This window comes from Pleurodeles waltl, chromosome 2_1 (genome assembly GCF_031143425.1).
Source record: "Pleurodeles waltl isolate 20211129_DDA chromosome 2_1, aPleWal1.hap1.20221129, whole genome shotgun sequence".
Taxonomy (NCBI): Eukaryota; Metazoa; Chordata; class Amphibia; order Caudata; family Salamandridae; genus Pleurodeles; species Pleurodeles waltl.
Window position 1 is genome coordinate 195,545,305 of NC_090438.1, and position 15,412 is coordinate 195,560,716.

At 40.6% G+C, this 15,412-nt stretch overlaps 1 protein-coding gene across 2 annotated transcripts in view; it reads left to right on the forward strand.

Moving 5' to 3' along the window:
• RNF128 (ring finger protein 128) overlaps positions 1 to 15,412 on the forward strand; it is a 418,051-nt gene that overhangs the window by 285,998 nt on the left and 116,641 nt on the right. For both annotated transcript variants that reach the window (XM_069212394.1, XM_069212395.1), the window contains exon 2: positions 12,640 to 12,887. In XM_069212394.1, the coding sequence (XP_069068495.1) occupies positions 12,640 to 12,887 (248 nt within the window). The remainder of the gene's footprint in view (positions 1 to 12,639; positions 12,888 to 15,412) is intronic.

Sequence of the window (15,412 nt, forward strand, 5' to 3'; positions counted from 1 at the left end):
CTTTTATTTGTGGTCCTGCAATGGAGAATATAGGCCTGTCAGATATGCTCATTTGGTTTTTGCCACCCTTCTAATGGTGTTCAAAAATTTACAGAGTCAGGAAGGCGGCTCTACATTGTTGCTATAATTATGGGTGAACAAATGTTCAAGTAAAGAGGGTCCCAGTGAGACGTTTTAGTTCAAAATTGTCTACTTATAACTCTTGCCACAGGGGTCAATCAGAGGCAAATCTGTATCTGTTTATCCTGTTAGTATAAAGAAGCTGTCACCCTTTTCTTGGTGCTCATTCTTAGAGTAGGTAATATTCTGGCTTACGGTTTGGAAATATTGTTTGATGGTGCCTAGGAGCCAGTGCTCTTCTAGTGACAGGCAAATGTTTTTCTTCCTTATTTACGACATTGGCTAGATTATTTCTTGTGTTGCTCTACTAATTAGTACTGCTTCAGAGAACATAGAGTTGCAGGGCTTTCTCACATGTGACGGAGGGCTCGGTAAATATCTCGGTATGTCCTAGCCTCTACGCTTCTAGAAGCTGTTGACTTTCCCTAATATTGTGAAATTCTGGTATTGTATTGTGAGTTGCTGGATGGGGGCAAAGTCATATACTCACTAGAATCTGTTCCACAGCCCCAAACTTATTCCACTTGGTAGACTCAACATCATTTAATTAGCAAAGCTGTGATTCAAAACCCAGTAGCCAGAGACATGATTGTGTCAATTTTATGTTGAGTCTGTGGTATGATAGACTGTGCTGCTCACCATCCAAAATCTAGCTATGTTTTGTTAACAAACTTTTAAATCACAATGACAGTATTATTTGTTCCTGGGGCTCATTTTCTGCATGTGCTCATAGTCAAGAAAATACACGACACACATCTGTGGTGCCATAGATGCCTAGTTTCCCAGGTCATGTGTGATCTGTTGCTCAAGTCCTTGTTTTTTCATTGAATTCTAGGACTTGTAGCCTTATTTATTCCATTATAAAACTGGGCTACAAGTCTCTGAATTAAAATAAAAAAAAACTTGGACTGGAGTTGCTTTGAGGCACATGAACAGTTAATTCCTAGCGAGTTGAAGCTCTAATCATTGAATGAAGTGTTCTTTTACCATCGTATGAAGAAATGTTTTCTTTCCTATGTTATAATCATGGAATATTTGAATATATAGCACATTCAGAAAACACCTGCGTGGTACATGTATTTCAGCCTGTTACAGATAGTGTAGTTCACTTTACTTTTGTCTGAGTGCAAAAAGTAAAAAATGTTCTAGCTTACGCGGCAAGAGGAAGGACTGTGTTGGCTGAGATAGATACACAGGGAGCAGACCTGTGATTGGTGGACATTATGGACTACAAAGGTTCATGGGAAATGTAGTATTTTGTGGTTAAGTGTTGTAATTGGCTGCTGTTTATTTGCAGTAAAGAGGAGAAAAGTATAATCCAAAGCCTCCGGTCCTGACATAGAATTTGTGAACACCAATCCTTTACGGAATAAATAAGCCGTATTTTGTCAGAAGACAAAGCCTGACATTTCACCTCTGTCTTTTAAGTGCAGCAGATGTTACTAAAATACAGAAAATTAAAGGCATCTTTATTTATCGCTTGGACTTGAACAACCCACCAAAAACTAGCTTGGGAGCAACCCCCAGTTTGGAAAACATTGCAGTAAACCTTTAACTTTTAACAAACCTTCAACTTTTAATAAACCTTCATGGTTTGAAAGCCAGATTACCTTGTCTTTGCTGTGGAGTTTAATGTGTGTCACGTGTATTGAATGTCTTGCTTTGTTAAACCGGCTCAGTTGTGAAACTTGAACCCCACAATTAGCACCTAGAACCGCACTAATACATGTTTTAGCATCATGTGCCAGTTCCCGTTCGGAGGGGGTGGCAACTGCCTACAGTGGTAACAATGCACCCAAAGTTGGTGCAAATACGGTTTGCGCATGTTTTCAATACTTTTGGAGCATGGCTGTTGGACACGAAAACTCACTTTAGTCCAATCAAATTGTCTCTGCTCATTCGGACCCTTTTTTCGACTAGGGCGCTCGCTATCTTACAACAATACCATGCACCGAAGTGTAAGCTTGGCAAGAATAGTAACGATGCATGCAGAAAACAACTCGGCATGTTTTTGCATTTGCACATACTTCGTGGAACTAAATGACCATGTAAATAAATGTAAGCTTCAAAAACTAAATAACCCTCTGTGCTTACCAGAACATGCATTTTCATCTTGGTCAAGGGAATGAAATGAAAACTGTCACAAATACGCTCACAGGTTTCTACAGACGTTTTGACTACCGCGTGTTTTTTTCCCCCTCAATTTGCAATTTGTTTTTTCAAATATTGAATTGGCCAAAAGCTGAGATGCAGTGAAATAGATCGACTTGCCATTATTATGGTAAATCGAAGGGCAGTAGATGCGTTTCCTGTATTGCAGCTCAGTAAGTTACCATTCCCAGCCAGTGCACCCTTTGACATATTGCATGCTGTATTTTTCAGAATTCTTCTATTTCTAACTTGTTTCAGTCCTGTTTCTATAGGAGTTGTATCAGTGAATGACAGCTCCTGACTTCCTCTACACGTTGAAGCGAGCTCTATTTAGCAGGCAGAGAGCTTTGCACGTTGTCGTTAAGCACAAAACCACCTTTCGGGTAAACAATCTATGCTGTTTACTGGCACTGAAGACGGCGAGACCGGATCCTCTCCCGAGAATCCTGCCTCCCCTGCCTCAGGCATTCAACATGGCAGCCAGAAACTCAATAAAAAAACAGACCTTTAACTCTCCTAAACATGGATCGAATCCAGCGCGGTTTCAGAGTTAGTGTCGGCAGATATCTACTCTATGAAACAACCTTTGTTCATTTACAACGAGTGGATCCTACTGAAATCCGGCCTTGTATTCCGGTAAGGCACTAAGGCATGTAAGAGAACATAAGGGCTCTCACTAGTTTACGTATTGCATAAAGCTTTTGTGAATGGGCCTCAGTATCTGTTATTTACAGGGTTGTAACACCTGTTAGGTGATGGTAAACCACTATTTTGAAGCACTGCAGATACAGCTTGCCCACCAATTAGATTTTAGGGCAGTGCTTTTGAACATAAAAAGTATTTGGAATGTCCAGGGCGCAGAAACTTGAAATGTTGAGCTGCATTTATTCACAAAGTTTGAAATTCGGCACCTCACAGTGATTCCTCGAGTAGCAAGAGACAAACGTGCAACCCTGAGCATTTACCATGGCAAACTAGTTCCTTCTCTGAAAGTTACTTTAAATGACTACAATGTAGTGACCAGAATATTGAATCATTTGAGACTCCTGCACTGACTGGCTCCATGACACAGCCCATTGTCCTAAACCCTTTATCTGCTACAAATCCTGTAAATAAATTGTATTTTTCTCCATATCACAACCCCACACGTTTATCTTCACTCTTTGGAGAACACTTCACTCCTCCAGCCCATGCAAGGAGTTTGATCTTCACTTTGTTGAATGTTACAATATAGCTTTATCGTGCCCTATGTTAATTTTTTTAACCGCATGTAATTTCTAGTTCTCACATGGCGTATCGTTACATACTTTCACCCCCACACAGCAGCTTTTGAAGGCTGTGCAGAGAACTACTTTTTTAGCTGAATAGGTCAGAACCCACAGGTCTAATTCTCAATGGCGACTGATCATCAGCTTTGTTTTCTAGCTCGGTCATTTCATAAAGCATTGTGGCACTGTCCATGCCCTACAGCCCCCTAGCCGAGAGCCCTACTGCTGGAGAGATAAGTACATATTTATGTGCCTTAAGAAAGCCTAGTAGATCCCCTGATTTTATTTTACTAACCAGTCAATTCTTAACAAAGTCAAACAATGAATTTATTAGGCATGATCATTTCCTAATGAAATCCAGGCTTTCCCTTCCATGAAGTTCTGTTGGCTGTAAAACCATTTGCATGCCAACTAGACAAGAGGACAATGCATATTGTTGAGGCATTACAAAAGACATTGTAGAGGGTTATAAGTGGAAGGTGTGCCCCACAGTCAATAAGCAAACTGGGTGCAAACACTAAGACATGATTCAAGAAAGCTGGGCAAGTGGTTTGGGATTAACCAATTAAAACATGCGTTTGTAGTGGGTTAGCAGTAACAAGAAGAATGGAATTAGGTTATCAGCCTTCTAATCCTCATCCACAGGGAGTAAAACTAATGTGAAAGATTAGAGCTGCTCCTAAGGGAAGGGAATAAAAGGAAAAGCAGTAACTGAGTCTCAAAAAGCCCTGTCTACATAATAGGACAACATTACGACACAGAAAATGAGGTAAAAGTAGACCATTTAGGGAAAAAGTGAAATGTGAGGGTGATCGTCTGGTTGACCCTTGAATGTTGTCTTTTTATAAAGACTTGTGGCGCAAATTCACGGGTGCATCCGTGAGGAAAGGACCATTCCTCTACAATCTCCAATACATACACATATATGCATAATTGTTTTATTGGGTGTTAGATTCTCTGTTCGTTTGTTCATTTAGATCATGGCAATGTTTCAGTCCGGCAATAAAATAGGGCTCTGGTATGTTATTTCTCTGCCCCAGTTTCTATGCAAATTTCTCTGAAGACTTTTCAGTGCTTGAGGTACAAGGGCATCCATGTTGCTCGGCATCACAAATCCTACTTTGATATCCTTTTTATTAAGCACAAGGTACCAATATGACATTATCACTATAATAATCCTTATCATTTACGGATGAGTACTTCTGTGACCACAAAAGCAGCCAGAATTCACACTGTTGAGGTGATTGGTTTATTTTCCTAGAACACAACTCTGATGCTTTTATAAACAACGAAGACGGTATAGTAGCTGTGCAGGACCCTTGTGCCAAAAATGACGCAAGAACCAACCAGCAGCGATGAATCGAAGACTGGTGTATGAAAAAATAATTTCACTCTGCTGTATCATGCACTGTCAACCTCTTAATTGTGGCAAACATATGAAAGTGCTCTAGTGGTTGGAAAAACAGTGCAAAACTGTGGTGAAGATGTGAAAATCTAGTTTTTCAGTACAAAATAAATAAATAAAAGAATCACTGTAATTTATCAAACTATACAGTGTTCTGCTCCAGAATGTTCATTTCGTTATATAGCTATAGTTCATATCCAACAAAGGAACTTACCTTCACACTTAAATGCAACTTGCAACCATGATGTATTTTTGATCTCTCAATATTACATTTTTGCTGTTACAAACGTGTAGCAGTCTACTAAAAATAGCCTTTTACTTTTGCGGAAATGTCGAATTTTTGTTGTTGTTGCTTTATGAGCCTATGAGTGCAATGAACATAGTTCCAACACCATGCCATGCCACGAGAAAGCTCTGCCCTATATGGAACATGATATTTGAGCATTTGAAGCTAGCTACACCTAATACACCTTTGAAAATCTTATGGCATCGCTATTTGTGGATCTCTTGGGTCTGTCCGCTACCGTACTGCCATAATGTTCATGATGGACGAACACCACCAGAGGACTTTTACTGAATTTGAAGGTTTGGTACTTTTGCCACCATCACCATATCAACTTAATGTGACACTTTTTTCAGCTTGTGCATTGAGTCTTAACGAACGGAGGTACTCTCCCCGGATTTGACAGTGGAGGCATGATCACCCAAGCTTCAAACCATAAGCAGTGCTAAAAAAGGATCATAAGGTATTTTTTGTTGTTTTTTTTTTTTTTTTTTTTTTTTTTTTGAAAAAAGGAAATGAAGCTCACTTGTCAATGTTGTTACTGATGTGTACTTATGCTCTTAACCCTTTTAGAGAATCACCTGCTACTTACACCTTATACAGAGCTTTCCACCTATCTGGATATCTGGAGCTACTACTTTCTACAAATCAGAGGTGATGCTAAAGCAGGATCACAAATAAAAAAATAATAAAAATAAAAAAAATGACTTGTCAGTGTTGTCACTAGTATGTGCATGTGTTTCATAACCAGTCTTGAAAATCAGGCAAGTTTAACCACAGCTTCAACCTCTGGATCTCACGTCCTGCTTGGTTGTTAGAGGAACCTGTCCCCACCTAGACCTTCTAATCTCCTTAAATGGTCTTCACCTTGAATATTGTCCATGAATACAATCGGCTGCCATCAAATCCTTCTGGTGACCAGCTGCCCCCTTGAATCGCTTGAACACCACCATTTTTCTAAGTCAGAAGGTAACTTTCATCGTTCATACTGAACCTCAACACACAGTTCCATTTACTGCTTCGACAGCCAAATGATCCTGCTCCTGTTTAAAAAAAAAAAAATGTTTAAAACTAGTCACACATTTGTAATGTATGGTGGTTATCAGCTCAGACATATTTACTCTTTTTATACTTGCACAGTCTGGCACCTATGATTTTTTTTTTTTATGTACTGGTTGCATTGTCTTGTTTTTGTTGATTCCTGCATCACTCACCCTCCTATGCAGAGGTAGAGGCATGAGGTCAAACTTGAGCAAAAAAGAGGCGCTGCAGTGCCCTTCACAGATTTATTCGACACTCGTCTGTTTGTCAATTGCTGAATTGTGATATTTTGGGTAAGCCAGCATTGATTTCAATCTTATCCTGCTATGGAGTTTGTCACACCAACAATTCGCTCTTTACCTGGCAAGCACAGGAGGGTTTTTGAATCTCCATAGCTAGAACATGTGTATACTTAGAGCCAACAACAGTAGGCTTGCTCTGGCCCAGTTTCCACTCAAGAGCGTGGTGGGAGGCTCAGCTTTGCAGCCTGCACCCGCTAAAAGTCTGGTTGAAGTGACTGAATGTCAAACTGAAATCTGTGTTTTAATGCAATCCATAACCGGTTCCCGGGGATAGGTGTGTACTCCGTGATAGGTAGGAGGGACTCGGAACCAGTTTCATATCTTGATTCTGCCAATACGTAAGGTGGTGGCAAAAGGCGCTCCGAGATTAGAAGAAAGGAGCTTGGAAGATGTCCAAATATGATTGCAAAAAGGAATGTTCACATAAGATCACAGACAAAGGTCATTGAAACCAAAAACAACTGGACCTTGTTCTCCAAGTTTCTTGATCTTTAAAGTATCCAGTTACACATTCACCTGGCTGCACTATTGACTTGGGTGTTTCTAGTGCAGACATACGCCCTACTGTACTAGGCACCACAGCCAACCATGTTAGTTTCAATTCCAGCTCACTCAAAAGGTTTGATTTGTATTATCAATATTGTACTTCTTGGGTTTGTGGAAATGTGTAACTGGTTAATATTTGTTGTAGTTTCCTGGGTACGGTTGAAAAATTAAATATTTGGGAACCTCCCTGCACAGTACTTCGCTATAGCTCAGCCTACTGTGTTCTACTTTGTTCTTTCTTTTTATCGTATGCTTCCTGTCTGCATGCTAGAAATGTGTCCCCTCCGAGCTGCACTGGAAGGGCTGTTTGTCACTGTGCAATCTTTTATGCCATTAAGAAGCATCACAAGCAATGGAACGGGAGATGAACTAAGCTCACAGCCTACAGTGTGTCATAGGATGAACCCGAATTCACCAAATGGAGGGCTTGAAGAAGGTACATGGTTTCACTGGCAAAATCAGCAAAGGGTCCCAGGAGAGTGAGGAGTAACACATCTTCTTTTAAGAAAAGTGATAAGGGCTCTACAGAGGGTAGGCCTTGGGGCAAGAACTTAGCTGAGTAACTCTGTGTCAGATGGGAAGCTCTCCTGCTGCTTCTGATTCTATCACCCAAAACACTCAAGTCACCGAAGCTGCATGGCTGATGGCCGCTAGCCTAGCAACCGAAAGCTGAGGCTTATGTTTTCTATCACATGTTAAGTCCATGTCCATTAGCGGGCCAGAGGGCTGCGCATGACTGGTTTATTTTACCTTCAAAGTCAAGTACTAGTTAAATAAAGAACGAGCATCGCAAAGCTAGTTAAGGGCATCAATCAGCAAAGCTGCATTCACTTCCTGTTCCAAGGGATGAGTAGACTGGGAGCGTCCACAGGCTCCAGTGAGCAGGTTATAACTATGACTCGAGTAATAATGTGACAGGCACATCAAAGGTTCAGGACCTTTAACAACTTCTGTAACCATCAGAAGTGGGAATTAATGCTATATTAGAACATTGGAATTTTGAGAGCTTCACTAACCGTATAAAGCAGCCCAGGACCGATAATGACTGCAGCAATTTAATGTTTGTTTTTCTGATTCTCCCTTTTTAATTTGGAAAACTCTGCTCTCACTGGTTGGGATGATCTAATAGCGTAATAAGCCATTTTCCTGGGGCTGTATCAGCTCTAAAATAACCTGTCTTTCATTATAGATACTTGGCTTTGGCTCGGTCCTATAAGTGTTTCTGGGCCTTTAGGAACCGGTATAGCTCATGATATGGGAAAAAGACCATTCTCTTCAATGAAGCTCTTAACATTCTAATATTGCATCTTTGATGAAACTATGGAGCAGCTGAAGGGAGCCTAACAAGTGAGCATCGCTTGAGAAGCAAATCCCGGCAACAGGGAACATCTTGTGAAGATAAGCTGTGATAAATGGACCTCTGTTTTTGAAGTTTATTACTTAATTACTATTTTGAAGAAAGTTTGCACAGGCAGGTTGGAAGTCATGTGGCAAAGGCTTCACTTTTATTGTTTTTTTATGATGTGTCGCTTTGCGGACTAAAACGCTAGCATACACACAGTTGTCTCACACAAATAAATATTTTCAGGCCACAGTGTAATGGTGATGAATGTGTGTGTCTCCACCAGGGCATTAACTGCCCAGCGAGATTAGCAGTGGTCGCTCTTTAGCCAAAGAATTCTAAACTCAAAATAAAGCAATATAGTTTAAAGTCAAATGTGCATGGGCTTGATGGGAATTACATTTACTAATTGTAAAGTTCCCAAAAAATGTTCTTGCAACTCTTTCATGACCTCCTGTAAGGCCCAAGGTGTGTGCTCTCGTCTCAGGCCTCTGTCACGTACCAGACCCTCACTGGCAGACCAACTAGTAGAAAGAATTAAGTGTGAAGGTGCACACAGGACTGCTGTTTTGCTTAGCCTTATCAGTAGGAGAACACATACACGGCTGCCAGCAGTCGCATGAGTCTGATTACCTCCATTAAGTGTGTGTGTGTGTGTGTGTGTGTGTGTGTATGTGTGTGTGTGTGTGTGTGTGTATGTGTATGTGTGTGTATATATATATATATATACTTTATTTCCAAAAGTTTATTTCTGTGGAAAATCTGTTCACAAGCTTCCCCAGAAGTTACATTTACCTTTCTCGTTTCATAACAATAGTCTTTTACCAGGGAGACTCTTGTTTTTCTTTCTCCCGGAAGAGGAAATAATGCTCGCTTCAAGACCAGTAGGTGGTGACCTCTTCTACATAACCTTTGGGCTTTCATTTTAAAGGCAAAGAATTCTTCTCAAAGTCGAAATCGCCCCTGAGACTAACCATATTCTCTACCGCCTTTTGTCTCGTATCTCTCCCTCACACCAGCGCTGTAGCCACTATCCCTTGTTGTAGTTTCTGCCAAACATCTGGCTGCACCTGCTGATGATGATCATAAATACTGCAGTGATGTACATGACAATGATTCTTCTGAATTTTTTTTTTTAATTCCCCCTTCGCGTTTTCTTCTCTGTATAGTTTTGTATTACTAAAATGGCCAAAAATTAGTTTGAATTAAAATGCAGTTCTTAAATGATGCTTGTAAAATGTTTCTATACGCCGGTGTAAGACAGCATAGAGTCATAACCAAATAAAGCGCCTTGAGGAAAACCAAATTCAAGGCACATTTTAAATCGGGCCTTGTTTATAACCTCCCTCACAGCCCTGATAGTAAAGCTCACAAATTTCAAACAGAGACCTGAAAGCAGACATAATATATGCAGTTCACTTGATACAATAAATTTGGTGGCCTACTAAATACACCATCTGCCCTCAGTGCATGTTGTAATGATTTCTAACAACTTTCAACCCATGGAGGGGACCACTGAACTTGATGGGACTATATAACCTATAGTAAGCATTAATGCAGGTCTACTTTTGTAGTCTGGTGACCCTCACTTGGCCAACTGCAGGGACATCTGTCACTGTAAGCAGATGTGTAATGTAGTTAAGTGGACATCGTGATATTGGTAGCACCATAGCACAGGCAACATTGCAAGAAAATCAACGTAAGCTTTATTTTTTTTTATTTTTTTTTTGCTCAAATTCTGTTTATTATGGTTTTCACAAAATGGTACATTAGAGGGCTTATGGAAAACTTGGCCCAATATGTGGTGTTCGAAGGAAATCCAACTATGCTCCAGCTAATGGATGCAGTCATATAATGGGAGGGGAGGGGAGGTTAATAAGGAAAGTTGAGAAACTGAGGGGCGCAGATCACCCATTGATATGTAGATAGTGTCCATATGGTGCAAGTATGAGGTGAGGTGACAAAGGAGGTATTTCTGCCATGGGAGGGATGCACATGACCTTTTGAAGAGGGAGGGTGGGAAATGAGAGGGGAAGAAATTTGGCTGCTTAGTACATTGATCAATTGAATACATGTATGGTGTTCAAGCGGAGCTGTTGGAAGTTAAAGTATTCTAATCGGGACACGCGATCTAGGAGGGGTCGCCACCGGCGTATTAATTTTTTTTATCCGAACACAGTTTGAGTCATATGCTCCATTATAACTTAAGCATTTTTAAAGTGGGTCCTCTTGACTGAGAAACCGCCTGCCCAGCTAAAGTATGCTAAAAATGCATGGAATGTAAATAGACCCAGAGCGAGGACACATCCTAGGCTACGTAAGCACTGTGGATGCTGTGTTGCCATGTGCAACAAGTGACCCCTTCAGACAGGTATAAAAAAGAAAGGCACTATACACCAAAGTCAGTATAGATATATGCAGCAGCAATGCTAATGGCTGTAAACACTTTCACAAATAATGAGTCATCCCATGTGCAAACTTTCTCCTATGCCTGCAGCATAATCCCAGAACTACATTGGAACACTGTCTTGTAGATCAATACAGAAAGGCATCCTCCCGACATCTATACATTTATCAGGGCACCCGGCCTTGTGTAACACCACGGAGCAAGGTCCTCACAACACTATATGGACTGCACGGGCAAAATTACATATTCATCCAGTAGCAGCAAAAAGAGTCTCTGTACGGAAACTTGCACGAATTTAACATAAATTCTGTTCTCCTAAAACGTGCTGCAACAAGGCGTGTACCGAATTTGCAGTCAGCTAGCAAATATAAAACATTATCCTTTGTATAACAAAATTATCTTAGCTTAACTTTTATTGACTTTACTCTCCTACATATTCTTCGATCTACTACAAGGCTGTAGGAAAATACAGTTGAACACCTTCTGAAGCACAATATCCTGCTCTGGGGTTTCCATATGTTGCCACGCGCTCATTATATTCCTATTTATATAGCTCCTGAACTAAGCTCACCGCCACACCCTTGTCTTCAGCTCTGCAATTAGGGCAGACAAGATTCTGAACATCTCTTGGAGCTTCTAGGACACATTTTTAAGCGGAGTCACGCCACATGCAGTCAGTACATTGAGAATTTGGATATAGCATTTTCCTTAATGTCGGGCTGCAAACCGGTTAACCACGCCCTTTCCTTCAACGTCACAGATTTGGGTGGGGTCAGTGAGGCCTGCTGATCCTACTCCACCCAGTGAGAGGACTGGAATGGGCATAGTAACTTCTTCTGACTGGCATTCAGCCTGGCCTTGAGATTAAAATGTTCAAGACTGTTTTTATTAATGCCGCTTGATGGAAGAGGAGACTGGGTAAGGGCTGTGCATACGTGGTGGGCCCAGTTAAAGTGCCTGACCTCTTGGCTTTCACTGGGCGAGAGTCAGGAAGTCAAGCATGAACCAACTGTGTGTTTTAACTGACCTTATTTTACTTACATTAAGGATTATAAAAGGATTCCATAAATTGGGACGGGCGGAACCCCCGAGCCTTTATGCAGGAACCTCTGCTGTTGACTACAGAATTTTGTGTTATTTCTGTTTTATCTGTTTTTGAGATGCACTATAAGACACAAGTGATTATTTTATTAATTTCTCTTGGTTTATTGCCAAATATAAACACACGTTATTTAACAGAATAGTAGAAAGTGTCTGGTTCAAACGTCCAGTCAAGCCGTATCTAGAGCAGCAAATACAATAATAAATGATGTGTTTAATTTTGCACTAGTGATTTTATTTGTATTCTTCATGTTAGCAACCATGTTCTTTTTCATATGAAGGAGCTGTGCACAAAGGATTTAAGTGGTTTGTGAGAAAGGTGATGGTGTGACCATGTGATGTAAGGGATAAAGTACCCCCTGCCATACATGATGGAGACATGTCTAGTCATCTCTGTGTTCTATAACCATGTAAAGGAACTAGGCTTTCAGCCTCGTTATTTTATATGACCGTAGAACTCTTCGGTGACTTGCAGTATCCTTATAATGTACGACAGGAGTACTTTATCCCATATATATTCCCATAAGGTTTCTGCACATTTGATTGCAGCGGAATCCAATGTGCCTACTTCTGAAAATGACCGGTCTTCCTGCGCATAATATAATATTTGTATATAAGTAAATCTTGACATGGTTTAGTCATTTTATGACCTATAATTTTGCTTCTTTTGTAGGTACTGAGAATACAGTTGCAATTATGATCGGTAACGAAAAGGGTAGAGACATCTTAGGCCTGATTAAGCATGGAATCGAAGTAACGATGGTCATCGAAGTCGCCAAGAAGCATGGAGCCTGGATGAATCATTATTCAATCTTTTTCGTCTCCGTCTCCTTCTTTATCGTCACAGCTGCAACTGTGGGATACTTCATTTTCTATTCTGCAAGAAGGCTACGGCTGACAAGAGCACAGAACAGGAAGCTGGTTTGTATTCCATCTGTCTTTTTTGCCATTTTTTCGGTATCATGTTCTCCTGCAGTTACTTCCTTAAAAAAATTAAAATTTGTGTACTGTGGATCCAGCATTTTGTGAGGCGTATTAGTGCTCTAGGACAGGTATAATTTTGCACCCCACGTTTAGTGGGTTTCTGGTTTTCCCTGTTCGCCCACCCCCAAAATACCTGAAGCTAGTAGTGCCTTTGGCAACCATGTATGCAGCATCTTCCTCCTGTTACCTAAATACTGGGAAACCATTTTCTAGGAATGAGTGATCCTAGAGGACTTGATACATTTTCTGTATTTGTTCCCTGCTAATACTGGCACTTCCACTAAAGGTTTCGTCCTTGACCTTTGATGACCACTTATAGTTTGGCTTCCAAGTCTTTTGCTTCTGCATCTTTCATCCATTTAAAATACATTTTATGATGATTTGTTTTAAAGAATAGTAGAAATTAATGGAAGCTTTGCTTCCTAGACCAATAGTAACTGCTGTTTTTGTATTTTTTTTCCCCTTCATAAATACTGAAATCGCTATGTAGTGTGTTCGGGTTATCCAGTGGGTGAAGTGATATAGATCTGTAAATGCGTTTTAGGATATGTTTGTTCATGTAGCCTTTGTTTATTTGTAGACCACTGCAACGTGCCCTCAACCCAAGTTCTCGCAAAAATCAGTTGTGCAAGAAAGTTGCTAAGATTGCTTTTGAGTAACAGGCCGAGGACAAAGGGAAGTCTTATGTTTTGTCCAGTGCTTAGTTTCTAAAAAAAAGAAAAAAACAAGCATTTGCAATGCAGTGGGTCTCACATTTGCTCCAGTTACACATATTGGTGCTGTAAATGCATAACTGGATTTTTCCTGCCACATAAATTGAAAATGAGAAGCAAAACAGTTGACCTAAGCAAGCTGATTCAAAGCGCCATGGCCTCCATGAGCACGAAGGAGTGAGACAAAAAGAAAAGGAAGTTCGCTCGCAGCAAGCGTATCAGCAGTCGTGCAATTATCCATGTAACAGGGGCAGTCTGCAAGGCAGTAACAAAACCACCCCAAGGAGGGACAAACCTAAAGCATTTACCAATGTTGAGTGATTTTTGAAAGGCAAACCCACGAACGAGTGAAACTGATGGGCGTGTTTGAGTCCACAATACTTCAAACAGGTCAAAGTGGTTGTGCACTCAATCTATAAAACGGGACAGGGCCTTCGAGGAAGACCATTGCAGCTTACACCGCGCAGCCGGTACCAAAACAACTAGTGCCCATCACACAAATACAAGAGTGACAATGCTAGCTATTCCATGCCCCCAAGCCTATAAGAATGACTTGGGTGGCAAGTATTAGTCATTCAATTGCCTGTTCCGAGCACCGGAATCCAACGGCTCAAATTAAGCACTGGTTTTGCCTCTCAAAGTGACGGTTAAATAAACAACACAGTTCAGACAGCTAAGGGATAATGCATTCCTCACTTAACCATATTAATTAATACAAATAATAAACTTCTTAAGCCAAATAAAATACTAGCACTGTAATAAATGTTTAAAGTAAAGAGATTTTCACAAAATACAGTTGAACAAGATTCTGCATTCAGTATATGTGTGGACAAGAGGCAGAAACAGCTGAAAAATAGTTTAAGTACTTAAAATTTGTTTTACAATGTAAACCATTTTACCAGCATCAAACCCTGACTTTGGTGCAACCTAGACAATATTTCAACTAACTGATGGATCCTTCCAAAGATAACTTTGGCAAGGTTGTCCGGTTCCATGCTGACACTTAGTCAGCCTTAAAAGAACCAAATCCAGGTACCAACCCCACTCAGACTACGTTTGGTCTGATCCCTGTTTGAAGGAGAGGTCCTATCCCAGACCATGGTAAACAGTTTGGTTTCTTCTGGCAGCGATACCCATGAAACAAGGTGTGTCTTAGGCCAGTGAGTAATGCAAGAAGGTTTTTCCAAGTATGGCTGTAATACTCCCCTATGTTCTGAGACTTCCGGTTCTGCAAGAATGACTCATCAATTACAATAATTGTAACGGAGAAGTGGTGCCAAGAAATTTATCAACATGGCTCTGGAAGTGAGTTTCCCTGACAGGCTAAAGCTAGCTCATTGGGTCAAGAGAAGCTGCAGTTTTACCAGTGGTTTGGGATGATGCTGGAAGGAACCTCTAGTTTACTGCAGAGCTCTAGCTTGAAATATGTGAATTTGTCTTGTATCCCAGTTGGAGCTTGTTAACTCTTGTGCCAACATAACTTCAGTTGAACTGTTTACTGTACTTGTTTCATCTCCCTGGGCCTTTTCCCAGGTTCTGCCTCTTCACTGGGGGATGAATTCACACGATTGATGCATTCCAGAAAACTCTCAAGTGAGTGTGTCCAACTATACATAACCACATATGTTTTAATAAAACATCCTTTTGCATACACTGCAAGTTTGCCCTGCACACATAAAAGGGCACTTGTCTCACCCCAGAAGCGTTGACACAAAACATCATCAAGTATCAAGGTTATATGTTCCCTTT